General features: G+C 48.0%; 1 protein-coding gene across 7 annotated transcripts in view; it reads right to left on the reverse strand.

Annotated features, from left to right (window-relative positions):
* Nucleotides 1–27,588, reverse strand: part of ABCB9 (ATP binding cassette subfamily B member 9) — a 48,135-nt gene that overhangs the window by 7,935 nt on the left and 12,612 nt on the right. For 3 of the 7 annotated variants that reach the window (XM_060193203.1, XM_060193204.1, XM_060193209.1), the window contains exons 2-10: nt 26,625–26,711; nt 21,205–21,903; nt 17,063–17,177; nt 16,498–16,628; nt 15,439–15,644; nt 12,007–12,204; nt 10,763–10,891; nt 4,763–4,951; nt 4,175–4,348 (exon numbers count right to left, since the gene is read on the reverse strand). In XM_060193203.1, coding sequence (XP_060049186.1) covers nt 4,175–4,348; nt 4,763–4,951; nt 10,763–10,891; nt 12,007–12,204; nt 15,439–15,644; nt 16,498–16,628; nt 17,063–17,177; nt 21,205–21,811 — 1,749 coding nt within the window. In that variant the 5' untranslated portion in view covers nt 21,812–21,903; nt 26,625–26,711. Of the gene's footprint in view, nt 1–4,174; nt 4,349–4,762; nt 4,952–10,762; nt 10,892–12,006; nt 12,205–15,438; nt 15,645–16,497; nt 16,629–17,062; nt 17,178–21,204; nt 21,904–26,624; nt 26,712–27,149; nt 27,193–27,588 lie in introns of all 7 variants that reach the window. The other 4 variants (XM_060193205.1, XM_060193206.1, XM_060193208.1 and 1 more) reach the window with 3 other exon arrangements.

The following is a 27,588-nucleotide window of genomic DNA, read 5'->3' on the forward strand; positions in this document are numbered from 1 at the left end:
CAGCCTCCCAGGCCAACACACCTAGCTCAGCTCAGCTCAGCTGCCCCTCTTGCCCAAGCTAAGGAAGAAAATGAGGAGTGAAAGCAAGCGAGTGTAGTGCTGTGAGTATATCTGCTCTGGCCAGGTAGTACAAGACCACAGCAGGACCCAGGCTTAGATGCTGTCCCCTCCCTTCTAAGAGAACAGATCAAAGGAGCTTTGAGTACATAATTCCAGTTAAAAAAAAATAGCATGAAAGATAGTGCGACTGTGAATAGCAAAAAAGAAAGAAAGAATATATTGTCCAAGAAATGGGTAAATAAGTACTGGGCCTCCTTTAATCAAATCAATTAGCAGCACATACACACAGTACAATTTCTGATATATATATATATATGTGATGACCTAGGAGGTGACATAGCATGACTTTGGGCTCTCAAGCAGGAGGTCCCAAGTTTGAGTCCCAGCACCAAATATGCCTGAGTGCTTCTCTGGTCTCTCTCCCATGAAATAAGTAAAACAAAATTTTAAGTAAATATGTATGTGTCTTTATACAGTATTTGTTTATATTAAAATCGGAAACGGTTGGGAAAGGATATTTGTAAACTGTTAGTGGTTATCTCCACAGGGTGGGATTCAAAAAGTTAAGGGGGGGCAAGAGATAGCTTATCCAGTAGAGTGCACGTTACCGAGCACTACATGGGAGCACCATGCGCGGTAGCAAAGGAGCTCTATAAATAGCGGAGCTGTGCTGTGGAGTCTGTCCTTCTCTTTTTCTCTCCTTCTCTGAAACTGGGTGCAATGAAATCTTGAAGATGCAAAGTCTCTGCAATACTTTTTTACTGATATTTATTTATTTACTCCCTTTTATTGCCCTTGTTGTAGTTATTATTGTGGTTGTTACTGATGTCATCATTGTTGGATAGGACAGAGGGAAATGGAGAGAGGAGGGGAAGGCAGAGAGGGGGAGAGAAAGACAGACACCTGCAGACCTGCTTCACTGTTTGTGAAGCGACTCCCCTGCACGTGGGGAGCCGGGGGCTCGAACCGGGATCCTTCCGCCGGTCCTTGCGCTTTGCACCACGTGCGCTTAACCCACTGTGCTACCGCCCAACTCCCTACAGTAATTTTTTTTTAAAGGTGAAATGGAGGGGCACTCCGGTGTCTTAGTTAAACAATTTTCTGAGTATATGGAAATGTGGGAAGACAGGCAGCATTGCACTGCTTGGAGGCTATGAAAATTAATTTTTAATGAGGTAACAGGGGCTTTTAACATAACTATATAAATTTAGTTCATACATAAATTAAGATCTTAAATTGAAAGACAGGGTATTCACAAGAGGAAATTCAAATGGCTAATAAACATATGAAAAGGTACTGAAATGTGACAACTGCCTAGTAAATCATTACTTCCCCCAATAAAGCCATAAAAAATAGAGTAAATGAAAAGGTTCCTGGGGTTTAATGTGTCCGTATGTCAACAACTATACTGTAAACCACTAACCCCCAATCAAATGCAACAGTTAAGTAAAGTAAAAACAACAACAAAGAGTAGCGCAGCGGGCTAAGCGCAGGTGGCGCAAAGCGCAGGGACCGGCATAAAGATCCTGGTTCAAGCTCCCGGCTCCCCACTTGCAGGGGGGTCGCTTCACAAGTGGTGAAGCAGGTCTGCAGGTGTCTGTCTTTCTCTCCCTCTCTCTGTTCTATCTCTGTCCTAACCAACAATAACGACAGCAATAATAACCATAATAATAAAAAACAAGGGTGGGAGTCGGGCAGTAGCACAGCGGGTAAAGTGCAGGTGGCACAAAGCACAAGGACCGGCATAAGGATCCCAGTTGGAGCCCCCGGCTCCCCACCTGCAGGGGAGTCGCTTCACAAGCAGTGAAGCAGGTCTGCAGGTAACTATCTTTCTCTCCCCCTCTCTGTCTTCCCCTCCTCTCTCCATTTCTCTCTGTCCTATCCAACAACAACAATAATAACTACAACAATAAAACAACAAGGGCAACAAAAGAGAATAAATAATAATTTAAAAAAAGCAAAGACAACAACTGAATAGCTTTAATCATCAGGAAAACCCAAAAGCCTAGGATGAGTCTCCTCTCTGCTCTCACCGAGTGGCAGACGTTCGGGGCTGACAGCATTAATGCCCGAGACTCCCCAGCCTGGAACCTGCACTCCTACGACCACTCCTCAGCCACCAACCACATGTGTATGGGAGCAGATCTCAGAATCTGTGCTCTGAGCCACCAACCAGGACATGGGTGGAAGTTTGGGCATCTCCGTGCCAACCCTCAGGACCTCACATGATTTAGTGCCTGTTAGTGATATAAGTGGTGCCCTCTTAAAACGTGGTATTTCTTGTACAGTGTACAACCTTGAAAACAACCACGCAGGGCATTTCTACTCTTTTTAAAAAATATTTATTTATTTATTTAATCCCTTTTGTTGCCCTTGTTACTTTATTGTTGTAATTATTATTGTTGTTATTGATGCCATCATTGTTGGATAGGACAGAGAGAAATGGAGAGAGGAGGGGAAGACAGAGAGGGGGAGAGAAAGATAGACACCTGCAGACCTGCTTCACCGCTTGTGAAGAGACTCCCCTACAGGTGGTGAGCTGGGGGATCAAACTGGGATCCTTACGCCTACGCCAGTCCTTATGCTTTGCGCCACATGTGCTTAACCCGCTGCGCTACCACCCGACTCCCTTGGCATCTCTACTCTTATGCCTTTCCTGAAAAGATACCAAAAGCCCAGTGCCCATGCATAGTACCCTTTAAAGTGCAAGAGATAATGTAAGTGTGGAAGAACTGGAATTCTCATCCACAGAGAGGGGAATATCAAGGGGTACAACCTTCTTAGTAGAGCCATTCTTGTAATAATTATTAGAGCCTGGCATGTGATCCTGGGACAGCATTCCTGTGCACAGGACACAAGGACAAAACTGTCGAGCAGTATTGCTGGTGATACTGAAAAATGGGAAAACAACTCAAATGCCTATCAAGGGGAGAACACATAAACAGGCTGTGATGTGTTTAAACAGTGAATTATCGAGGGCAAGTTAAGTGCACATGGCACGAAGTGCAAGGACCAGCATAAGGATCCTGGTTCAAGCCCCTGGCTCCCCACTTGCAGGGGAGTCGCTTCACAAGTGGTAAAGCAGGTCTGCAGGTCTATCTTTCTCTCCCCACCGCGTCTCTCCCTCCTCTTTTGCTTTCTCTCTGTCCTATCCAATAATGATGTCAGCAATAAGAGCAATAATAATAACAATGACGATAAACAAGGGCAACAAAAAGGGACAAAATGGCCACAGGAGCGGTGGATTCATAGTGCAGGCACCGAGCCCCAGTGATAACCTTGGAGGGAAGAAATAAATAAATAAATAAATAAATAAAATATTTTTAAAAAACAGTGAATTTGGTGTATTGCACCAAAGTAAAAGACTCTGGGGTGGAGTGGGGGGGAAGTACAGGTACTGGAAAAGGATGACAGAGGGCCTAGTGGGGTTGTATTGTTATGTGGAAAACTGAAGAATGTTATGCAGAAAACTGAGGAATGTTATGCATGTACAAACTGTTGTATTTACTGTCAACTGTAAAACATTAATATCCCAATAAATTAAAAAAAAACAACAGTAAATTATCACCCAGCCACGAAGACAAATGAACCACAACCTAGACCTTGACTAGGGTGACCCACAAATAGTACCAAGTAAGAAGAAGCAACGTACAGACTGAATAGACAGATAGGGAATGGACCTGGATCAAGTTCAAAACTGGGCAGAGAACAGCCATGCTGTTGGGGGCTGCACAGGGAAAGGGCAGAACTAGATAAACTTGGTGACTGTATGAGCACTGAAGTCAGAGGAGATATTGCTGGGGGGGCGGGGGGAGGTAGTAGAAAAAGGACACTGGGAGTGTCTGCAGTGCTGGAATGTTCTCTCTGGCCCTGGGTGGTGTAACATGGCTGATGGGTTTCTTTCTTTCTTTCTGAGACAGAGGCAGAGAGAGGAAGAGAGTAGGAGACCACAGCACCGAAACTTCCTTCAATGTAATGGGGGCTGGGTTAGAAACTGGGTCGTGCATGTGGCAGAGCACGTGTGCTATTTCACCAGCCTCTAGCGCTCTTCTTTGCACCGGGGTGACAGTTCAGGACAGAGCAGTTTGGGCAGAGGAAGGGCCTATCTACCTACCATGCGGTGCAAGTACTTGTGGTCATAGGCACTGATGGGCTTCCCGTCCAGCAGCACACGACCCCCCTCCAGTGGGTAGAAGTTCTCCAAGATGTTGACGCAAGAGCTCTTCCCGCTCCCGGAGGGCCCCACGAGTGCCGTCACCTTGCCCGGGGACAAGCTGAAGGAGACGTTCTGCGAGGAACACAGAGACACAGTGTGGGGTGCCTGGCACTGATGGATGCTTTGCCACTGATGCAAGGGGGGATCCTTCCCAGCACCTTTATACTCATTTCCTCTGAAACTCTTCTGGCTGTAGAGAGCCATTGGGATCTCAGTTCAAAAGTCACCTCCTCAGAAAAGCCCTCCTTGACTACCATCTTAGCAGATTACCCATATCTCCCATCTCTGATGTTGCCTTGCTAACACTCATCATCTAGAGCGCTTTTGTTTGTCTTTTGAATCCATCTGTTAATGACCTGTCTTTCCCTGGAGCCCAAACTTCACCTGGGTAGAGAGTCTGGCTGCAACACCAGGACCTGGCTTCCAGATGGTGTATGCTAGTCAGGTTAAGGGGAAGGATGACTTGAGGGTGGGGGTGCTTCTCACCTGCAAGACTTGAGTGTGGGGCCGTGTGCGGTAGGTGAAGGTCACATTTTCAAAGTCCACCCTGCCTTCCAGGTGGTCAGGCGCCAAGTTCCCGTCATGCACCATGGTTGGCTGTCGGTCGATGAACTCGAACACCTTCTCAGCAGCCCCCACTCCCTGCATCAGGCCACTGTAGACGGAGCCTACAGACTGCAGGGGGAGGAGACACAAGTTTTGGTCCCACCAACACCCTATTAATAAGAATTCCCCTATACTAGCAGTGAGGAGAAGGGGCGTGGGGAATAAGGACACAACAGCAATTCTGGGAGGTGGGAAGGGAGACAGGAGGCTGCAAGGGTGCCATCTGCTGACAATAATGAAAAAAAAGGCGAGGATGTGATAAAAATACTAACCCCAGGGGGTGGTAGTGTACCCCAGTTAAGTGCACATAGTACTATGCACAAGGAGCTGTGCAAGGATCTGTGTTCAAGCCACTGGCTCCTCACCAGTGAAGCAGGTCTGCAGGTGTCTATCTTTCTCATCCCCTCTCTGTCTTCCCCCTCCTCTCTCGACTTCTCTCTGTCCTATACAACAACAGCAATGACAACAAGGGCAATAAGATGGGAGAAATGGCCTCCAGGAGTGGTGGATTTGTGATACAGGCACCACTTAACCCCAGTGACAACACTGGTAGCAAAAAAAAAAAAAAAAAGTGTCTCCAAGGCCAGGTGGCAGTGCACCTAGTTGAGCACACATATTATCATGTGTAAGGACTCAAGTTCAAGCCCCTGCTCCCCACCTGCAGAGGGGATAATTTACAAGCAGTGAAAGAGGTCTGCAGGTGTCTCTCTTTCCCTCCCTATCTCCTCATCTCCTCTTCTCCTCTCAATTTCTCTGTCCTATCAAATAAAATAGAAAAAAATTAAAATAAGAAAGGTAAATTGGCCACCAGGAGTGGTAGATTCATAGTACAGGCAAAGAGCCCCAGCGATGGCAATAATATATATAAATTTCTCCATTTATATCATACATAACTCCATTCTCCTTGGAAAAAAACACACACACTGCAAGTCAAGGATGTAGCTGAGGTCAGGCACATGCTTCACATACATGAGGTCCTGGTTTGATCTCTGGCAACTCCCTGCATAGGCAACATACAATTAACAACAGCTACTCATTTTATGGAGCACTCTGCTCTCACTATTTCCTTTTTGCCGAGGAGGAAACTGTCACACAGTCAGGAAGTAGCAGAGCCAGGCCTTGAACCCAGCATGTCTGGCTCCTGGGGTTATGCCCATTAACTGCTATGACTGTCCTGGTTAGTGAAACAGGAGTGTCAGTATTTGGAATATAATAAGCACCTACATTCCCCTAGCTATCCAGTCATGACTGTTATCATCACTATCAAGACAATATCATTTAAGGGTGGAGGAGATAGCATAATGTTTATGTAAGAACTCTCATGCCTAAGGCTCCAAAGTTCCAGGTTCAGTCCCCTATACCACCATAAGCCAGAGCTGAGCAGAGTTCTGGGGGGAAAGTATATATACAAATATCTTTGACATTAAGATACTAGTGCTGACATCCACTTCCACCAGGCATCTGTCTTCACCAAAAGGTGGTCAGCTATCCATGTGCTATATCTTTCTAGTCCTTTCTCTGTGCACTTACAAACACATGAACATATATGATTAATTTTAAGATTTAAGAAATACATAAAAGGGGCAGGTGGGTGGTGGTACAACCAGTAAAGCACACAAGTTACCATGCACAAAGACCTGGGTTCAAGTCCCTGGTCCCCACAGGCAGTGGGGAAGCTTCACAAGTACCAGAGCAGACTGCATGTTGGTCTCGGTCTCTCTCTCCCTCTCCCCTTATTTTTCTCTTTCTCTCTCATAATTTTAAAAAGTAAATAAGTAACATAAATTAAAAAGAAGAAAAAAGTATTCTGGGAGCAGTAGATTCATCATGCAGGCACCAAGTCCCAGCAATAACCTTGGTGACAAAAAAGAAAAAAAGATCAAAACACACAAAAGGGAGGACTCTGCTTTTCTTCCCCAGCAGGGTATCTCGGCGTTCTCTCCGTAGCAGCACAGACGCACCTCGTTTCTGTGACCCAGCATTTCACACAGCAAATGTACTGACTATGAGCTAGAGGTGCTGTGTGCACCAGGCCCTGCTTGCCCGATAAGCAGAGATGCTCTGAACAATCAAGACAAACACTTTGCTGACTGCTGCAGGGATTTCTGGGTGCAGATCTGCTGAGTCAGACAGACTGCAGGTGTCAGCCCGTAGCTCGTGCAAAGTGCAACCTGTGGAAGATGCAAACAGCATCCACCTTCACATCCTGAGGCCTTGTCACCCTAAGAGGCACAGGCCCAGCCTCAGAGCCTAAGGAACTGGGGGACAGGCCAACACCCCTACACTCCACATCTACCGTGGACAGATGCAACAACTGACAGCAGCTCAGGCATGAACACTACCATCCCAACTCTTTCACCTCAGGAGCTGCTAGTGTGTGTGTGTGGGGGGGATGGGTGTTGAGACATGACCTAAGGGGTAGGAGAATGCCTTCCTGGGTGTAGTGCCCTGGGTTTAAACCCTAGCACCACATGAGAACACCATGGATGGCAATAATGGATGAGAGGTGCAGTGATCTCTCTCTCTCTTCCTCAGATATAAGGAATGAAAAAGATGGGCCAGGGAGGCAGCACTGGTAAGGTGATTGTGTGAGACCCTGGGTTCATGCCCCAACACCTCATAAAAAAATAAATAAAAAAGGATGAGAGAGGACCTAGTGGGGGTTGTATTGTTATATGGAAAACTGGGAAATGTTATGCATGTACAAACTATTGTATTTACCATTGAATGTAAAAAACTAATTCCTTAATAAAGAAATTTTTTTTAAAAAAGGGGGCAATAAAAGGAAAAAAAATTAGCCTCCAGGAGCAGTGGATTCGTGGTGCAGGCACTGAGCCCCAGCGATAACCCTAGAGGCAAATAATAATAAAATTCCTCAAGATAGTGGAGTCTATATATAGCAAACCTACAGCCAACATCATACTCAATGGTGAAAAACTGGAAGCATTTCCACTCAGATCAGGCACTAGACAGGGATGCCCACTATCACCATTACTATTCAACATAGTGTTGGAAGTTCTTGCCATAGCAATCAGGCAGGAGCAAGGAATTAAAGGGATAAAGATTGGAAGAGAAGAAGTCAAACTCTCCTTATTTGCAGATGACATGATAGTATACAGGGAAAAACCTAAGGAATCCAGCAAGAAGCTTTTGGAAATCATCAGGCAATACAGTAAGGTGTCAGGCTACAAAATTAACATTCAGAAGTCAGTGGCATTCCTCTATGCAAACACTAAGTTAGAAGAAATTGAAATCCAGAAATCAATTCCTTTTACTATAGCAACAAAAACAATAAAATATCTAGGAGTAAACCTAACCAAAGAAGTGAAAGACTTGTATACTGAAAATTATGAGTCACTACTCAAAGAAATTGAAAAAGACACAAAGAAGTGGAAAGATATTCCATGTTCATGGGTTGGAAGAATTAACATCATCAAAATGAATATATTACCCAGAGCCGTATACAAATTTAATGCTACCCCCATCAAGATCCCAAGCACATTTTTTAGGAGAATAGAAAAAATGCTACAAATGTTTATCTGGAACCAGAAAAGACCTAGAATTGCCAAAACAATCTTGAGAAAAAATAACAGAACTGGAGGCATCATACTCCCAGATTTCAAACTGTATTATAGGGCCATTGTCATCAAAACTGCTTGGTACTGGAACATGAATAGACACACTGACCAGTGGAATAGACTTGAGATCCCAGAAATGAGGCCCCAGACCTATGGACATCTAATCTTTGACAAAGGGGCCCAGACTATTACATGGGGAAAGCAGAGTCTCTTCAACAAATGGTGTTGGAAACAATGGGTTGAAACATGCAGAAGAATGAAACTGAATCACTGTATTTCACCAAATACAAAAGTAAATTCCAAGTGGATCAAGGACTTGGATGTTAGACCACAAACTATCAGATAATTAGAGGAAAATATTGGCAGAACTCTTTTCTGCGTAAATTTTAAAGACATTTTCAATGAAACTAATCCAATTACAAAGAAGACTAAGGCAAGTATAAACCTATGGGACTACATCAAATTAAAAAGCTTCTTCACAGCAAAAGAAACCACTACCCAAACCAAGAGACCCCTCACAGAATGGGAGAAGATCTTTACATGTCAAACATCATTGGTTTAATAACCAACATATATAAAGAGCTTGCCAGACTCAACAACAAGACAACAAATAACCCCATCCAAAAATGGGGGGAGAACTTAGACAGAATATTCAACACAGAAGAGATCCAAAAGGCCGAGAAACACATGAAAAAATGCTCCAAGTCTCTGATTGTCAGAGAAATGCAAATAAAGACAACAATGAGATATCACTTCACTCCTGTGAGGATGTCATACATCAGAAAAGGTAACAGCAGCAAATGCTGGAGAGGGTGTGGGGTCAAAGGAACCCTCCTACACTGCTGGTGGGAATGTAAATTGGTCCAGCCTCTGTGGAGAACAGTCTGGAGAACTCTCAGAAGGCTAGAAATGGACCTACCCCTGCAATTCCTCTCCTGGGGATATATCCTAAGGAACCCAACACATGCATCCAAAAGGATCTGTGTACACATATGTTCTTGGCAGCACAATTTTTAATAGCCAAAACCTGGAAGCAACCCAGGTGTCCAACAACAGATGAGTGGCTGAGCAAGTTGTGGTATATATACACAATGGAATACTACTCAGCTGTAAAAAATGGTGACTTCACCGTTTTCAGCCCATCTTGGATGGACCTTGAAAAAATCATGTTGAGTAGCTTCCCCAGAGACACACCTTACTAGGGAAAGAGAGAGGCAGACTGGGAGTATGGACCGACCAGTCAACGCCCATGTTCAGCGGGGAAGCAATTACAGAAGCCAGACCTTCTACCTTCTGCAACCCTCAACGACCCTGGGTCCATGCTCCCAGAGGGCTAGAGAATGGGAAAGCTATCATGGGAGGGGGTGGGTTATGGAGATTGGGTGGTGGGAATTGTGTGGAGTTGTACCCCTCCTACCTTATGTTTTTGTTCATTAATCCTTTCTTAAATAAAAAATTTTTTAAAAAATCATGTTGAGTGAAATAAGTCAGAAACAGAAGGATGAATATGGGATGATCTCACTCTCAGGCAGAAGTTGAAAAATAAGACCAGAAAAGAAAACACAAGTAGAACCTGAAATGGAGTTGGCGTATTGCACCCAAGTAAAAGACTCTGAGGTGGGTGGGTGGGGAGAATACAGGTCCATGAAGGATGATAAATGACATAGTGGGGGTTGTATTGTTAAATGGGAAACTGGGGAATGTTATGCATGTACAAACTATTGTATTTACTGTTGAATGTAAAACATTAATTCCCCAATAAATAAATTTAAAAAAAATTTTAAAAAAAGGGGGCAATAAAAGGAAAAAAAAATAGCTTCCAGGAGCAGTGGATTCGTGGTGCAGGCACTGAGCCCCAGTGATAACCCTAGAGGCAAATAATAATAAAATTAAAATAAATAAGTAATGAAATAAACAAGTGAAAATTAAAAAGAATTTAAAAAATAAAGTTAAATTAATAGGCACACTCTAAAATAAGCAGTTTTTTTCCTGTGGTGCTGCTCCACAGAAGCTCTGACCCCAGCGATGGGTAGGGGGCTTCCCCTGGGAGGCCGAGTTTCCCTCGGAGAACCAGGCATCTGGACAGCACTGAGAATGCCAGGGTGCTCTCATCAACATTTTCAAAAACTGCCATTGTTGCTGCCACTTGGCTCAACAGAGTTACAGTCACTTGCTAACACCACTGTGATGGTCAGCGCCACTGTTTGTCCCAGACCCTGTGGGGCCCTGCAGGCCCCTCCAGTCAGACCCCCATGCTGTACCCCTCCCTCCTACCCAGGACGCACCCTCAGTCAGCCCTCACCTCCATGCAGTCTCCCAGGACAAACTCGTAGATGATGAAGGAGATGAGGTTGCCGCTGGTCATCTGCCCTGAGATGACAAGATGGCCTCCATAGTAGAGGATGCTGACCTGGACCACCAGCAGCGTGAGCTGGGGGCAGAGGGAGAAGGAGAGCTGTGTAATGGGGTCTCACCTCCTCCCACCCTGCTGGGGCTGCAGGGGGAGGTGAGAACAGCAGCCATCCACTGGAACTCCAGCCCAGCGGTGGTGGCTATCTGTCACTCCTCCCTGACTCCACCGTTGAGATTTTCCCACCACGGCCCCACTGGAGCAGATGAGGCCTACCAGGGCTGGCAGGAGAACAAGGCTTTCTTTGTGTGGCCCTGGCATGTACACGCAGCCCCCAAGCCCTTCTGTGAGGCTGAGCGGGAGGTTTTGGAGCTCCTCATTGGAAGGGCATGGCTCAGGGAGGCTGCCACACAGTGAGCCAGGCGGAGCAGCACAAGGAGGCCCCATGAAGGAAGGACACCCAGTAGTCTGCTGAGTGTCCATGTCAGCCCAGCCAGGGTCCCTCTTTGCCCCACTCAAGTCCTAATGGAGGCTGAGTCAGAACGAGGTCAATGGCAGGTCCTGGTGCTTTTGTGCGAGTGACAGAGGCGTTCCTGCTGGAGGCAGGCTGCCAAGGGGCTGGCTCGTTAAGTTGGATTTCCAGTCCCTTCTCCTTCCGGCTGGGCACTCTTGAGGGGTGGCCTGCCTTGGAGGATGGGGGCCCGATAGGTTTTCATTCTCCTGGAGATGAACAGCTCCTTCCCACCCCCAGACTATAAATTCTCCTCATTCCTGTCATCCCCAACATTCCCACCTCCCAGAGGTGGCCAGCAGGCCCCAAGTGCACCCCACTTCCCAGGGAGGGGCTGTGACTTGTCCCCAGGGGTGGGCCCAATACGCAAGTGGCATGTGTGTGGTTCAAACACCGACTGCGGCCTGGGCCTGGGACCTACTGTGTGGAGACCTCTGCTCAGCAGAGGTCTCCCCAACCCCCACTCCGGGTGAGAGGGAAAAGGGGAGCACCCTGGGAGGACACTCACTGGGAGGCCGCACTCCTTTCTGGAAAGTGCCCCCATGGACAAGTGGGCGACTGGGACAAGTCTGGTCAAGTGCAATCAGCCTGACACCAACAGGCCACAGACTGGGCTAATGTTCTGACCAGGGATCCCCGACTCTGGCGTGCTGGCCCACCACCTTCCCAGGCCAGGAACACATACCCCGCTGCCCCAGACATAGTATGTATAGGCTGCCGCCTCCTTCCTGTTGAGCTTGTAGACCTGCTGCAGCTTCCTGGAGTACACCTCTGCCTCTTCCTCCTCGTTGGCGAAGCTCCGCACTGTCTTCATGGCGCTGATGGTCTCCTCGGCCGTGTTGCTGGCTCTGGCCAGGGCATTCTGGACCTCCTTGGAGAGCCTCTGTGGGGGGACAAAGCAGAGACCCCAAGACTGAGACTCACTATCTGGGCCTCTCTGGGTTTGTCAGTCGGTTCTATCCCCAGAGCTCCATGGACAAAGGGGGACGACCCAGCTCTCCTTTCTCTCCCCATCTCCTCCTCCTTTTTTTTTAAAAAAAAAAAAAAGTATTTATTTCCTTTTGTTGCCCTTGTTGTTTTATTGTTGTAGTTATTGATGTCACTGTTGTTGAATAGGACCATCCTCTCACTCACTCCAAAGCTAACCTTATCAAAGTAAGGACTGCAAAAGCTGAATATGGGCAAGATACTGGCATACTTTAACGATGACTCTTTAGTCACTATCAGGCCACCCCATCAGCTGGAGTCCTATTCAGGGAGTCCTGAGATTCCCAAACAGACATGATGATGGGCCTAGACCTCAAATAAATCCCTCTCTCCATTGCTACCAGTCATCTCTATCAAGAACAACAAAATAGACCCCTTTGTGGGCCCCCCATAGGACCTTGCCCTCAACATGGATCAACAACAGTAGAGAATGTTCCATCCTTCAAAGGAAAGCTGGACAACATACTCTATGCTACACCTGAGGAAAATGGGTCCTGATATTGGGGCAGCTTGGAATGTTCCTACTCATGACCATAGAATGTGAGCTCAGATCTACAGGGATGCAGAGATCACATAGGCTCCTAAGCTGATTATGAGCCCCAGATCACATCAAATCAATGGGGGTTTACAGTCAACAATATTTATACCCCTTTACCATATTAAGGAGCTACTCTCTTCCCTGATCCAGCTTTCTGGTCCTTTTTCCAGCCATGACATCATCTCCCCAGACAATAAGCATTACTTTTAAAGGACAGAACTTACATCATCAATTAAATCATGTGTGAGGGTTGGCAAGAGATTCCAGTATTCCCAGGTAAGTTCCAAATAATGACAGAGGCCATGGTCTGTGAAATTTGCCCACCAAGTGAGTATAAATGGGGGTACAGGCCTGTGGACTGATCCCTAATATTAAGACTCCCAGAATTCCAGAAGCTGTAGCTGGGCACTGCAGTTCAGGCTCTGCAGGGGTTACTGCAATCATTATATATATTTCCCCCCCATTCTGTTGCCCTTGTTTATCGTTGTTGTTATTGTTGTTGTTACTGCTGTCATTATTGCTGGACAGGACAGAGAGAAATGGAGAGAGGAGGGGAAGACAGAGAGAGGCAGAGAATGACAGACGCCTGCAGATCTGCTTCACCACCTGTGAAGTGAACCCCCTGCAGGTGGGGAGCCGGGGGCTCGAACCGGGATCCTGATGCTGGTCTGTGCACTGAACTTTCTGCCATGTGCACTTAGCCCGCTGTGCCCAGCTCCCACTGTAGTCATTCTTAAACCAGCCAGGAAGACTGACTAAAGAGGCCAGGCCAGGGTACTGCCAGGACTTGTCCCATGACCCATGAGTCAGGCCTGGGCCACTGGAAGCATGCAGTATGTCCTGGCATTCTGGGAGGGACCAGGTGAGCCCTGAGTCACATCTGGCTGTGGGCGGTGTGTGGCTCTTGGCAGTGACTCGGTAGCCATCATTAGTCAGGTATGGACTGGAAACCATGAACAGAGCTTCCTGGAGGCCCAGCCCCAATGAACCTGGGGAGCTGTATGAGGTGTGAACAGAGGTGGGGTTGAGATGGGCAGCTCTGGGGTTTCCTGCCCCCTTCCTAGGGACTAGCAAAATGGCAGGAAGGGTGGAGACCGGACTGGCCAAAGGGAAATGGCTTTGACTACTTCAACTCATATGTTTACCTCTCAGTTAGGCAAAGAGCGGACCCAGAACCAGGAACCAGGAGGCAGAGGGTGGGGAGGAGCCTCCTGGGTAATTGGCTTTGCCAGTAAGCAATACCACAAGCTTCTCTGAGATCTTTACAAGATTGTCTCCTTTGCATAAAGGCTTATCTAAAATTGCAACCAGGTCCCAGGAGGTAAAGCACATGCTTTCCATGTGTGAAGATCTGGATTCAATCCCTGGCACCACATAAAAGCACCAAGGGAACCCCATGAACACTGAAATGTTGCTTTGGTATATCTGTTTCTCTCTGTATCTTTACACACATACATAGAGGTTTAAAAAATGGGCCAGGGAGATATCTCAGTGTTATCACCCAGGAAGGAGGCCCTGGGTTTGTTCCTAATATTGCAATAACTAACTAACTAAATAAATACAGTGCAACCAACTTAGGCCAGTCTCTTCCTCACTTCATTTTGTCCCACTTACCACCTTTGCTATAGTGGGTACCTTTCTGATAATTTTCTCTATTATCTGCTTACTTATTTATGAGCATTAGGGACAGAACTAGACCATTATTCTAGCATATAGAATGCTGGGGATCAAAGCTGAGATTCCATACATGGAAGTCTAGTACACTATCTACTGTACCACCCCTCAGGCCACTTACTTTATTCTCTCTTTTTTTAACCAGAGCACTGCTCAGCTCTGCCTGATGGTGGTACAGGGGGTTGAACCTGGGACTTTGGAGCCTCAGACATGACAGTATTTTGCAGAACTTTGTTACTATTCTTGCTATTTAAAAAATTTTTAGGGAGTTGGGTGGTAGTGCAGTGGGTTAAGCGCAGGTGGCACAAAGTGCAAGGACCAGTGAAAGGATCCCGGTTCAAGCCCCCAGCTCCCCACCTGCAGGGGAGTCGCTTCATAGGAGGTGAAGCAGGTGCCTACCTTTCTGTCTTCCCCTCCTCTCTCCATTTCTCTCTTCCCTATCCAACAACAACACCATCAATAACAACAACAATAATATCTACAACAATAAAACAACAAGGGCAACAAAAGGGAATAAATAAATATTTTTAAAAATTATTATATTTATTGGATAGAGATAGCCAAAATCAAGAGAACAGGGAGACAGAGAGGGAGAAAGACAGAGAGACACTTGCAGCACTGCTTCACCACTTGCAAAGCCTTCCCCCTGCACATGGGGACCGGGGGCTCGAACCCAGCCTCTCTTGCTGCTATTTATTGCTCGTCTCTCCTACTAGAATGAAAGTGCCTCAGGATTAAGGTTTTGGCAGTGCCACAGAGGTTCCTGGGGACACAGTGGACACTTGTCAAAAAGAGGTACAAACACAGCCTCAGGATGAGCCTCCACTAATTAGTTTGCAATGGCCATAACACTTGTAAGGGAATGCCTGGAACTGCTGGCACCCCACACCCCACCAGCAGGGCCCAGGTGAGGCCTACCTTGTAGTACTTGCCGTAGATGTCAGACACCATCATGATGATGGGGAAACCCATGAATGTGACCAAAGAGAGCTGCCAGGAGAGGCTGAACATGAAGACCACCACCCCCGTGACCTTGACCGTGTTCCGTAGGAAGATGTTAATGTTCTGGGAGACCAGGTCACTGACCATCGTGGTGTCCGAAGTGAGGCGGGAGATGAGGTCCCCTAAAATACAGGCTGCTCAGCTCCTGCTGTGCCAAGAGGCCGGTGACCATATGGGGTGTCTGAAACAGACATGGAACTGCCCCTGCCTTCCTAGTTGGGTGGGAAGGGATGAATAACTGATCTCCATCAAGGTCTCTGAATCCAACCCTGGTTACCACCAAAATCTTTTCCAGCTCCAGCATGTCCCAGAGGACAGGGGCAGAGGCTCAGGAAGGGGGACAAGCCCCCACCCCCAGTGTTATAGGACCCATTCATGACTGAGCCAGAGCCCAAGCCCGTTTGCGCCTGGTGGGTACCGAGAAACTCCCCTCTTCTCGCATGGAGAAAACAATCTGGGCTGAGGAGGAGGGCTACAGAAAATGGCAGAAACCATCTGCCAATCACACAGGAGAAATCAAAGGCTCAGTTAGCTAGCCAGAGCTTGGAGCAGCTGTCTCTGCGCCTGCAATCTTGGCTGATACTGTACTGCCTTCCTTGCCCTGCCCACCCGCATAGACTCTGGGCCTCTCAGGCCACAGGCCGGGCTCATTCTGACCCATGTGGTTCCCAGGGGGCAGAGGAAAGCAAAAACTTGGCTCCTGCAGGGCCCTTGGGTGGCCTGGCCAAGGTTCCACAGTGGCCACAGTTCACACCAAAACCTCAGTCCAGGCCAGCTCCCCAGGGTTCAGGCAGGGCCTGAGGCTCTTGTCCACCACCCACTTGGGCAGTTCCACCCTGAACTGAACTGTGGGAAGAATCAGTGGGCCTGTGACCCCAGATGCCAACATTCCTTTATCACTATAGACAAGGCCACCTGGCCAGGCTCAGTATCCTCTACCCCACCCCAACCCCTCAAAGCCCTGGGAGGACCAACCTGTCCGATTCTCATCAAAGAAGCTCATCTCCTGAGACACCAGTGAGCGGAAGAGAAGGTTTCGAAGGCGGATGTTCAGTCTGGCAAATATGAGGGTAAAAATGCCGCCCCGAATACCTGCGGCAAATGAGCTAATTGCAGATAAGAGATATTATACATAGCACGACGTCCATCTGACAGCCAACAACCACAACCCATCCTGCCCCTCCCACCTGGCAGGCTCAGGGTCCTGTGGACCAGCACCCTTGGGGTCCCCTGCATTCCCTGGCCAGAGCCCCCAAGGGACCTGACTTTGACAACCATGCCTGACCCCTTCCAGAATGGCTCATTCCTGTCAATTCATTCCTGCTTGGAGGGCCCAGGAGGGAGGGAGGAGACCCTGGAGGACTGGGGCCATTTGTGGGGGCAGCGGGCAATACTTCGAGGGTCTGGCCCCACCAGGTGGACATGAATGCTCAGCCCATCTGGGCATCAGTTACCACAGGGACGGGCTAAGCAAGGGTGTCTCTGAGGCTCTTGGTCCTTGGCAAGCTTAGGGGGGGGAAAAAGGTCATGAGCCAGCTACCTGCCAATGGCCAGCAGACACATGATGACAACAGCCGTGCTGAACTGCTCCATGCTCTTCTGGATGACAATGCCGTCAATGGCCCGACCTGTGTAGTAGGGGAGGAAGGTCTCTCCTGTGGGGACACAGGGTGGGCTCAGGGTGTGGGCAGTCCAGGGTGCACCCTCCTCTCCAACCTCAGGAAGCTTGGTGCTCCAGCCAGTAAAGGCCAGTGACTGACTCCTGTCTGGGCAGCCTCTCCCTGTCCTATGGGGCCTTCTGTAAGGCTCTGGTGCCCTCTGCTGGTCCATGTGCAGGACCACAAGGTGGTGCCCTAGAGGGCCCCACTCCCAAGGTCCTCAGCAATGTGGGGTCCAGTCACAGCTAAGCAATTCCACCCTGGCTGAAGTTCTGCCAATTTACAGGGAAAAGAAGAGCAGCAGGCGAGTTCCAGCAGCACTGTGAGCCCAGCAAGTACTAGGGGTCATATAAACCATGCTGGAGGTTCACTGAGCTTTGTGCTAAGTGTGTGCAGAATCCCTGTAATAACAGCCAGGGAGGTGGTGCAGTGGATAAAACACTGAACCTAAGAGTGTGAAGTCCTATGTTTGATCCCTGGCAACACATATATCCAAGTGATGTTCTGGTTCTCTCTCTCTCTCGTTATTAAATAAATAATCCTCTATTAAGAACTAACAGAGTGGTCTAGGAGGTGGTGAGTGGATCAGGTGTTGGGCTCTCAAGCAAGAGTTCCCCAGCATCTCCTATATTGGAGTGATGTTTTGGTTCTCTCTCTCTGTCTCTCTCGTTAATAAATAAATCATTTTTAAAGATTTTTTTAGAATTTTATTTATTTATTTTCCCTTTTGTTGCCCTTGTTGTCTTTTTATTGTTGCTGTAGTTGTTGCTGTTGTTATTGATGTCATTGTTGTTGGATAGGACAGAGAGAAATGGAGAGAGGAGGGGAAGAAAGAGAGGGAGAGAGAGAAAGAGACACCTGCAGACCTGCTTCACTGCCTGTGAAGCGACTTCCCTGCAGGTGGGGAACCAGGAAATCATTTTTGTTTTAAGTGGGGGAGAGAACTATCAGAAATTCTCCAATCTGCAGGTAAACCCAGCTGGTCTATCTTCAGAATATTTCCAGTGGCTGGAGAAATAGCTTAACTGGTAGGCATCAGATTTTCATGCTTGGTGTTCCTGGATTGATCCCTAAGACTGCATGAAGCTGAGTGAGTGCTGGCTTGTCCCTTTCTCTGCCTCACATGAAACACACATACATACACACACACTGTCTCTCTCTCCCTCTCCCACCCCCTTTGTAATAAACAAGACAAATCTTTTTTTTTTGTCTCCAGGGTTATCTCTGGGGCTCGGTGCCTGTACTACAAATCCACTGATTCTGGAGGCTATTTTTTCCTTTTTGTTATTATTATGGTTGTTATCATTGCTGTCATTGTTGTTGGATAGGACAGAGAGAAATTGAGAGAGGAGGGGAAGACAGAGAGGGGGAGAGAAAGACACCTGCCCAGCCCCCAGACAAATCCTTAAAAATTACATTTCTGGGAGTCGGGCAGTAGTGCAGCGGGTTAAGTGCATGTGGCGCAAAGCGCAAGGATCAGCATAAGGATTCCAGTTCAAGCCCCCGGCTCCCTACCTGCAGGGGAATCGCTTCACAGGCGGTGAAGCAGGTCTGCAGGTGTCTATCTTTCTCTCCCCCTCTCTCTTCCTCTCCTCTCTCGATTTCTCTCTGTCCTATCCAACAACGACATCAATAACAACAATAATAACTACAGCAATAAAAAAAAAAACAAGGGCAACAAAAGGGAATAAATAAATATAATTTTTTTTTAAATTACATTTCTGAGTGGCCAGGTTTGCAAAGGCAAAGTGCAAGGACTGGCATAGGATCCCAGTTCAAGGCTCCAGTTCCCCACCTGCAGAGGTGTCTCTTCACAAGTGGGTCTGCAGGTGTCTGTCTTTCTCTCCTCCTCTGTCTTCCCGTCCTCTCTCAATTTCTCTCTGTCCTATCCAGTAACAACAACAGCAATGGCAACAATAACAACAACAACAAGGGCAACAAAATGGGAAAAGTGGCCTCCAGAAGCAGTGTACTCATAGTGTAGACACTGAGCCCCAGAGATGACCCTGGAGGCAAAAAAAAATTTTTTGTTGGTTGAAGGTAGACAGTATAAAGGTAGAAGAAGGTTCACCACTCATAAGACAGCAAGACCCTGGGAGACCAAGTCAGATCCTATCACCCTGCTAGAACAGACTAATGGCTCCCCTCTCCAGAGTTAAAGTCAGTGTCCTCACAGTGGCCCAAAGCACCCACTGAGGCTCAAGGGTCCCAGGTTCAATCCCCTGTACCATCATAAGCCAGGGCTGAATGATGCACTGGTAGAAAATAATTAGTTAACTAATAAATTAATTTTTGAAAGATCAAAACAACCCAAGAGTTCACCAGGAGACCAACTACATAATTCATGGTCAGTCCCATATTGGAATATTTTGCAATCAAGTAGAAGAATGGGGTGATTAGGAAATTCCAGAATAGTAATCTGGGAGGTGGTACAGTGGATAAAGCACTGGACTCTCAAGCAGGAGGTCCTGAGTTCAGTCCCCGGCAGCACATGTACCAGAGTGATGTCTGGTTCTTTTTCTCTCTCCCCTCCTATCTTTCTCATTAATAAATAAAATACTTTAAAAGTGCAAATTCCAGAACATATTGTTAAGTGAGAAAGAAAGAAGTAAGTGTAAGTGTTGGGGAAAGTATTGTGTGTTGAACTGCCTGCAGCTGCAGAATGCAACAAGTAATAAATGAAAATGGTTCCCTGCTGAGCATCGCATATGCCAGAATGATGTTCTGGTTATCTCTCCATCTCTGTCTCTCTCTGGTATTAATGAAGGGGGGAGGGAGGGAGGGAGGGAGCACTCATGTCACCATGCACAAGAGCCTAGGTTTAATCATTCAGTCCCCATCTGCAGGGGGGCAGCTTCAAGAGCAGTGAAGCAGTGCTGCAGGTGTTTCTTTCTCTCTCACTATCTTCCTTTCCCTCTCAATTTCTCTGTCTGCCCCCCTTCCAAAAAAAAGAAAAGAAAGGGCACCAGGAATACTGGATTTGTTGTGCTGGCACCAAGCCCCAGCAATAACCCTGGTGGCAATAACAAAAACAGAGAGAGGGTGGGGAGAGCACTTGAGTGAAAAGGAAAAAAGAATGATAAGGAAGAAGGAAGGAAGGAAGGAAGGAAGGAAGGAAGGAAGGAAGGAAGGAAGGAAGGAGGAAGACTGGTTTCCTGCCCACCTGAAAGCTTTTAGGATCTTTTCCTACTGTTAGTCCTGGGTAGGAGGATCAGCACAAAATTTGGAGTGAGACTCTCAATGTTTAGTTTTCTCTATCAATCTCAAGTTTGATCTACATTGGTAAAAAGGTAGAAGACTTTTTAATTATCTTTTTTTGGATAGAGATCGAGAGGTATTGAGAGGGAAGAGGAAGATAGGAAGGAAGAGGTAGGAGGGTTGGGTGGTAGTGCAGACGGTTAAGCACACGTGGCTCAAAGTGCAAAGACTGATGTAAGGATTCCGGTTCGAGCCCTTGGCTCCCCAACTGCAGGGAAATTAGGTGAAGCAGGTCTGCAGGTGTCTATCTTTCTCTCTCTCCCGTCTTTCCCTCCTCTCGCCATTTCTGTCCTATCCAACGACGACGACATCAACAATAACAATAACAATAACTACAACAACAATAAAACAACAAGGGCAACAAAAGGGAAAATAATAAGAAAAAGAAGGGAAAAGGGAAAGAGAGACACCTGCAGCCCTGCTTCACCACTCATGAAGCTTCTCCCTACAGGTGGGGGTCAGGGGCTTAAATGCACCTGACCTTTGTGCACTGTGACATGTGCTCTGTATCAGATGTGTAACCACCTGACCCCCTAGAAAAATTTGTAAACGATTTATTTATTAACAGAAGGGAGAGAGAGAATTAGAGCATCATTCTGGCACATGTAATGCCAGGGACCAAACTCAGGACCTCATGTTTAAGAGTTCAACACTTTATCCACACCACCACCTCCCAGGCTGTGCAAAAATGTTAGAACTTTCAAAGGAAAGCAGAGGTGGTCCTACTCTTGAATTGACTCCCTGGGCCCTGCAGAGCCCTACTCACCCAGAGCTGCCACGATGAGGAAGAAGGAGGCAGCCACAAGGAAGGCCACGTCGGGCTTGGTGTAGGACAGCAGCTTCTTCAGTGTGGCCCCAGATGCCTGCTCAGGCGCTGGCTGGCCATCCGCAGGGAAGCCCTCAGCCTCGGCCTCAGCACCAGCACCCCGCTCCACGGCCTTGGCACCTGGCCGCACCATGGACAGCAGCCACCAGAGCACAAAGGAGGCGGCCAGTGAGATATACGTCCACACGAAGAGAGCCCAGAACCAGGGGTCCCGGACTGGCTTGCGCACCTCAGAGAAGAGCAGTAGCTTCACCATGGTGTAGATGCCCACAAAGAGGCAGACCAGGGCGATGACCGTCCACGAGGCCCGCAGCCGCCGGGGGCCCAGGGTGCTGTTCTTGGCCACGCCGATGGTGGCTCCCAGCAGCAAGCAGCTGCGGTACAGGCAGGCGGCCCAGAGGTCCAGCACCGAGTCGAAGATGTTGAAGTGGCGGATGTCCTCCAGCAGACTGCGGTCCAGGTGGCTGAGGACGTAGATGGCTGTGGTAACACCAATGTCCACACTCATGAAGGCCAGGGTCACCACCACCGCCTTCCACAGCCGCATCCTGCTGGCGGGTGGTGGGCAGGAGGGCACCGAGGGACAAGTTCTAACTCACGGAGGTGACGGATGCCATGGTCCACTGAGCAAGGTCACACCTAGAGGAGCAGCAGAGGATATCAGGGCCAGGCGGTCCACTCTGCTACATTCTGGCTGTGTCACCTGGAGTGAGTCACTGGCTATCTCTGGGCCTTGTGTACAATGGCAGCAAAAGCAAGAGAACCAGCTCCAGAGGGTGCTGTGAAGATGCCCTCTATTGAGGTGGAGGGCAGCTATGGTAGAGCACCCCCTATGGGCTAATAAGAATACCCATGGGTTTCTGATATGGGCTTTGTCCAAAACACTATTGTGGCAGTGTGATCTATGATAAGAAATCTATTTTGGGAGTCAGGCGGTAGTGCAGCAGGTTAAGCACACATGGCACAAAGCACAAGGACTGGCGTAAGGATCCTGGTTCCAGCTCCAGACTCCCCACCTGCAGGGGAGTCGCTTCACAAGTGGTGAAGCAGGTCGGCAGGTGTCTATCTTTCTCTCCCCCTCTCTGTCTTCCCCTCCCTCTCTACATTTCTCTCTGACCTGTACAATAACAACAACATTAATAACTACAACAACAATGAAAAACAAGCGCAACAAAAGGGAAAATAAATAAATATAAAAAAATTTTTTTAAATGTATTTTGTGTCCAGCTGGAAGGTAGCTCAGTGAGTGCAGGAATTACACAGGTAAGGTACCTGAGTGTGATCCCTGGCACTGCATATGCCAGGCCTAACTCTGCTTTTTGTTTTCTCTCTCATTAGGCAAAAGAAAACATATTTATAATGGGGGTGGGGGGCTGGGCAGTAGCACAGCCGGTTAAGTGCACATGGTACAAAGCACAAGGACCAGCGTAAGGATCCTAGTTCAGAGTCCCCAGCTCACCACCTGCAGGGGGGTTGCCTCTGTCTCCCCCTCCTCTCTCAATTTCTTTCTGTCCTATCCAGCAACAACAACAGCTATAACAACAGTAACAATAACAACCACAACAAGGGCAACAAAATGAGAAAAATAGCCTCCAGGAGCAGTGGATTTGTAGTGCTGGCACCGAGCCCCAGCGATAACCCTAAACAAAACAACAAATATATATAAACATACTTATATTTTTTCTGAGATGTCAGAATACCACTCTAATGTGGCTCCAGGAATGAAGCAAGGGGCTGTGCACATGCAAAGAATGCACTCTACCCACTGAGCGATCACACCAACCTAATACATACTGGGTTGTAGGGTCCAGGTGGTGCCACACCTAGTTGAACTCACACATTACAGAATTCAAGGACTTGGGTTCAAGGCCCCAGTCCCCACCTACAGGGATAGACTTCACAAGTGGTAAAGCAGTGCTGCAGGTCTCTCTCTCTCCCTTTTTTTTTTTTTAATATTTATTCTCTTTTGCTGCCCTTGTTGTTTTAATGTTATAGTTATTATTGTTGTTGTTATTGATGTCATTGTTATTGGATAGGACAGAGAGAAATGGAGAGAGGAGGGAAGACAGAGAGGGGGAAAGAAAGAGAGACACCTGCTGACCTGCTTCACTGCTTGTGAAGTGACTCCCCTGCAGGTGGGGAGCCGGGGGCTTGAACCGGGATCCTTACATCAGTCCTTGGGCTTTGCACCACGTGTGCTTAACACGCTGCACTACTGCCCAACTCTCCTCTCTCTCCCTTTCTCCCCCTTCCCTCTCAATCATATATATATACATACATGCATGTATGTATGTACGTATGTATATTTTTAAAACTCTGCCCCTGACACAGAACTACTAATATCCTTTTAAGTTTCTAGCTGATAAAGGTATTGAGAACATATTTTGTTTGAATATTTGGCCTTTGGCCTTGGTTCCTGCTATAGAGCTTCTGAAAAACTTAAAATTTCTGGTCTAATGTCTTTTTAGTTTTATTTTATTCTTTAAAATTTGTGTCTTTTGTTCTAATAAGCTGACCCTGAGTGGGTTCCTGGATGAGGGTTGGTGACCAGAAAGATCATTAGAATCAGAAATCTGGAATTTCTTTCTTTCATCTTTGTTTTGTTTTTCTCAAGAGGCAAGGTGCCCTGTATGTGTGATTTCATAGCTCTAGGGCAACTTTTTCATTCAGACAGACAGGCAGACCCACAGCACTAGAGCTTCCCCCCAGTGCCATCATGGCATTCCCATTTGGTGCTGGAACTTGTATCCAGGCCCCATGAACATGGCAAGACATGTGTCCTAACAAGTAAGCTGTCTCTCTGGAATTTTCTTCATCTGCTGCTGCTGCTCCTTCTTTTTTTTTTTTTCCCTTCAGTGCTGGGGAATGAATCCAGGTGTGTGACACCACAGCCGAGCAGTCTCCCCAGGATGACTGTTTTCCTTCTAATTTTAGAGGAAGGGAGAGAAAGGCACCACAGCACTGCTTAGCCATTCATGGAGCTCCCTCAGATATTCACTTTTTTTTCATCATTAGGGCTTTACCACTCCAATTCAGACAGAAAGAGACAGAGAGGGGGTAGGCGGTAGCGCAGTGGGTTAAACACACATGGCACAAAGGCAAAACACAAGGACTGGCGTAAAGATGCAGGTTCAAGCCCCCGGCTCCCCTCCTGAAGGAAGGTCACTTTGCAGGCGGTGAAGCAGATGTGCAGGTATCTGTCTCTCCCTCTCTGTCTTCCCTCCTCTCTCCCATTTCTCTCTGTCCTATCCGACAACAACAGCAATAACAACAATAACAACCGGGACTGGGTGGTGGCACACCTAGTTGAGCGCACATGTTACAGTGCTCAAGGACCCGGGTTCGAGCCCCCGGTCCCCACCTGCAGAGGGAAAGCTTTGCAAGTGGTGAAGCAGGGCTGCAGGTCTCTCTCTCTCCCTCTCTATCTTCCCTACCCTCTCGATTTCTGGCTGTCTCTATCCAATAAATAAAGATAATAATAAAAATTAAAAAAAAAAAAAACAACCACAACAAGGGCAACAAAATGGGGAAAATAGCCTCCAAGAGCAGTGGATTCATAGTGTAGGCACTGAGCCCTAGTGATAACCCTGGAGGCAATAATAATAATAATAATAATAATAATAATAATAATAATAATAATTTTTTTTTAAAAAGGAAAGAGACAGAGATAGAAAGACACCACAACACTGAAGCATTTTCTGTTCATCGGAGGGGTGGGACCAGGCTCAGGCTCGAACCCGGGTTGTGTGCATGATAAGCAGGTGTACTATCCAAGTGAACTACCTCACCGGCCCTGTCCGTGGCGCTCCTATGTGGTATCAGGACTCAAACCCAGGGTTTCTCAGGTATTAAGGCACACACTCTACCAGGTGAGCTATCTCTGGTCCCTGATGTTGGGAATTTTCTGCTCCAGACTCCTCTCTCCTGAGAAGGGAGAGGAGGTGGTCCTGCAGTGAATGCCCAGGTGAGGAAGCTTCCCGCCATTCTAGCAGTAGGGCCTGAAGAGCTTCTAGACTGCTGAGTACATCCACATGGGAAGGCTGGTGCACCCCCAACTCCATAGGGACAGGAGCTCCCACGGTCAGGACACCCCAGACCGAACCCTGTGTGTCTCTAGGCCTGTCTGTCCATCTGCATCCCGTCACCTCCTGGAATAAACTGATAAACGTGCCAAGTGTGACCCTGAGTTCTGTGAGTCTCTAGCAGATGAATGGAACCGGGGTGGGGGCAATCTGGGACCTCTGATTTGTAGTCAAGTCAGAGAATGTGTGGGTAACCTGGGGCCCTACTGTTTGCCATGGGCCTCTAAAGTGGGGGGCCAGCTTTATGGGTCTGAGCCCTCCCTCATCAGTGGGATATTACACTGTCTTGGGTAGACAGTGAGAGAACTGAATTAGATGGTAGGACACACAGTTTGGGATGAGGGGTGGGGAAAAGGACAGCCCCCAATTTGGTGAAAGAAGTGCCGTGGCACAGTGGATAAAGCATCCGACTCTCAAGCATGAGGTCCTGAGTTCAGTCCCCGGCAGCACATGTACCAGAGTGATGTCTGGCTCTTTCTCTCTCCTCCTATGTTTCTCATTAATAAATAAAATCTTAAAAAAAAAATTTTTTTTTAAAAGAAAGTGCCGTGTAAGCAGTAAAAGAGGCACAGTGGCTGGGGGTATAGCTCAGTCTGTTGGAGCACAAACTTTTTGGTCCTAGAGGCTGCAGGTTCAATCCCCAGCATCACCTTCTGCCAATGCATATGTATGGACAATGTTCTGGTTCTATCTTTCCTGTGATGAATAAATCCTAGTCTTGCTTTTACAACTCCTCCCCCAGCACTGAGACCCTCAGGACCCATCTAAGATCTAGGAGTCCCCAGGATCTCAGCGCACTGGTGGTCTGAGTTGGGGAAATGGACTTGTCTGGGTGGGAGTGTGCCTGTGTGCTGGCTAAGCACCCCCAAGTAGAAGGGAGAGGTGTAAAGCACTGGCATGAGGACTAGGAATGGAGTCCCGCCCCAGAGACCCTCCCCCTCATAGCTCTGGTGCCCAAATTAATGCAGTGTGATAGTCACCCCACACAACTGCACTGCCCGGGACTGCTGTTTCTACATACCCACTTGCGATTGGGGGAACTGAGGTTCAGAGAGGCAAAAGCATGGGCCTGTTTCATTCCCTCCAGCCAGGGCGCAAGGCAGGAATTGAAGCAGCATGTAGGGAGTGGTGAAACAGGTCCTCCTCCCTGAATGCTGCCACAGCATTACATTAACTCATATTGCTTGAAAAATACGAGAATGCAGTGCTTCAGGAATATGAAGTCTACACCAGAGAGGGCTAGGACAAAGGAGGGTGACAAAAGCAACACTGACTCACCTTAGCCTGGGACCGGGAAGGTGGCTCAGCGGCAAAGGAGGCCGTGGGTTTGATGCCCTCCCCAGCAGTGCTCTGCTCTGTTTCTTTCTGTCATAGAAAAATAAATAAATGAAACCACTGGTCTAGCTTACATGTGCTTACCCTCACAAGGTTCCCGTGAGGTAGGTCCTATTGTTATCTTCATTGCACCACTGAGCAAACTGAGGTCCAGAAAGGTCACACAGGAAAAGGCAGAGCTAGAAGATGTCTCAGCCCAGCCCATCCAGCTCCCTAATCTGAGCTCTCATCTCTAAAGACCGAATCCTTCCCATCAGCTCCTCCAGGGCCCAGCATGATGCTGAAAAGGGGTCTAGGATGCAGAGAGGACCCAGGGCCACAATGGTCCCTAAGCCTCCACCCCAGCACCTCCAGGTCGATTCAAGTGGTCTTGTCAAAAGCTGCCCCTGAAGAAGCCAGGGTAGAAGGGGGCAGAAGAAGGAGTCCGGGGATGAGGGGGTGAGGGCAGCCCTACCCCTGCCCACCTACCTTGCAGGTTCCTGTCTGCTGCAATGCAGAGGCCTCAGGGAGCCTGCAAGTGAGAGCGTGAGATAGAGCCTGGGAGGATGCTCCTGGCCTGGTGCCACATCTGGCCTCCTGGCCAAGCCACTGCTGGCTGCCCGGGCTTCGCCAGCCACTATGGCTGCTGCTCTCCCCCCCCACACAATGGGCCCAGGGGACCCTCAGCCCCCAGAAAGGTGCTTCGAACAGAAGTTCAACAGGAAGCTGGCTCTCCCCTCCCCCGCTTCCATGCACTGGTGGGCGGGGCTCCCTCCCTGAAACCCCTCCTTTACATTACATTGTAATGAAACCACTCTGCTTGGGCAATGTAACCTCCTTTACCAGTCACCCACCTGGAAGCCCCAGCTGCCTGGCTTCACCGGAATAAACAGCCTCGTGCCCCAACATCACAGACTATCTGAACTAG

Source organism: Erinaceus europaeus, chromosome 6 (assembly GCF_950295315.1).
Source record: "Erinaceus europaeus chromosome 6, mEriEur2.1, whole genome shotgun sequence".
Lineage (NCBI taxonomy): Eukaryota > Metazoa > Chordata > Mammalia > Eulipotyphla > Erinaceidae > Erinaceus > Erinaceus europaeus.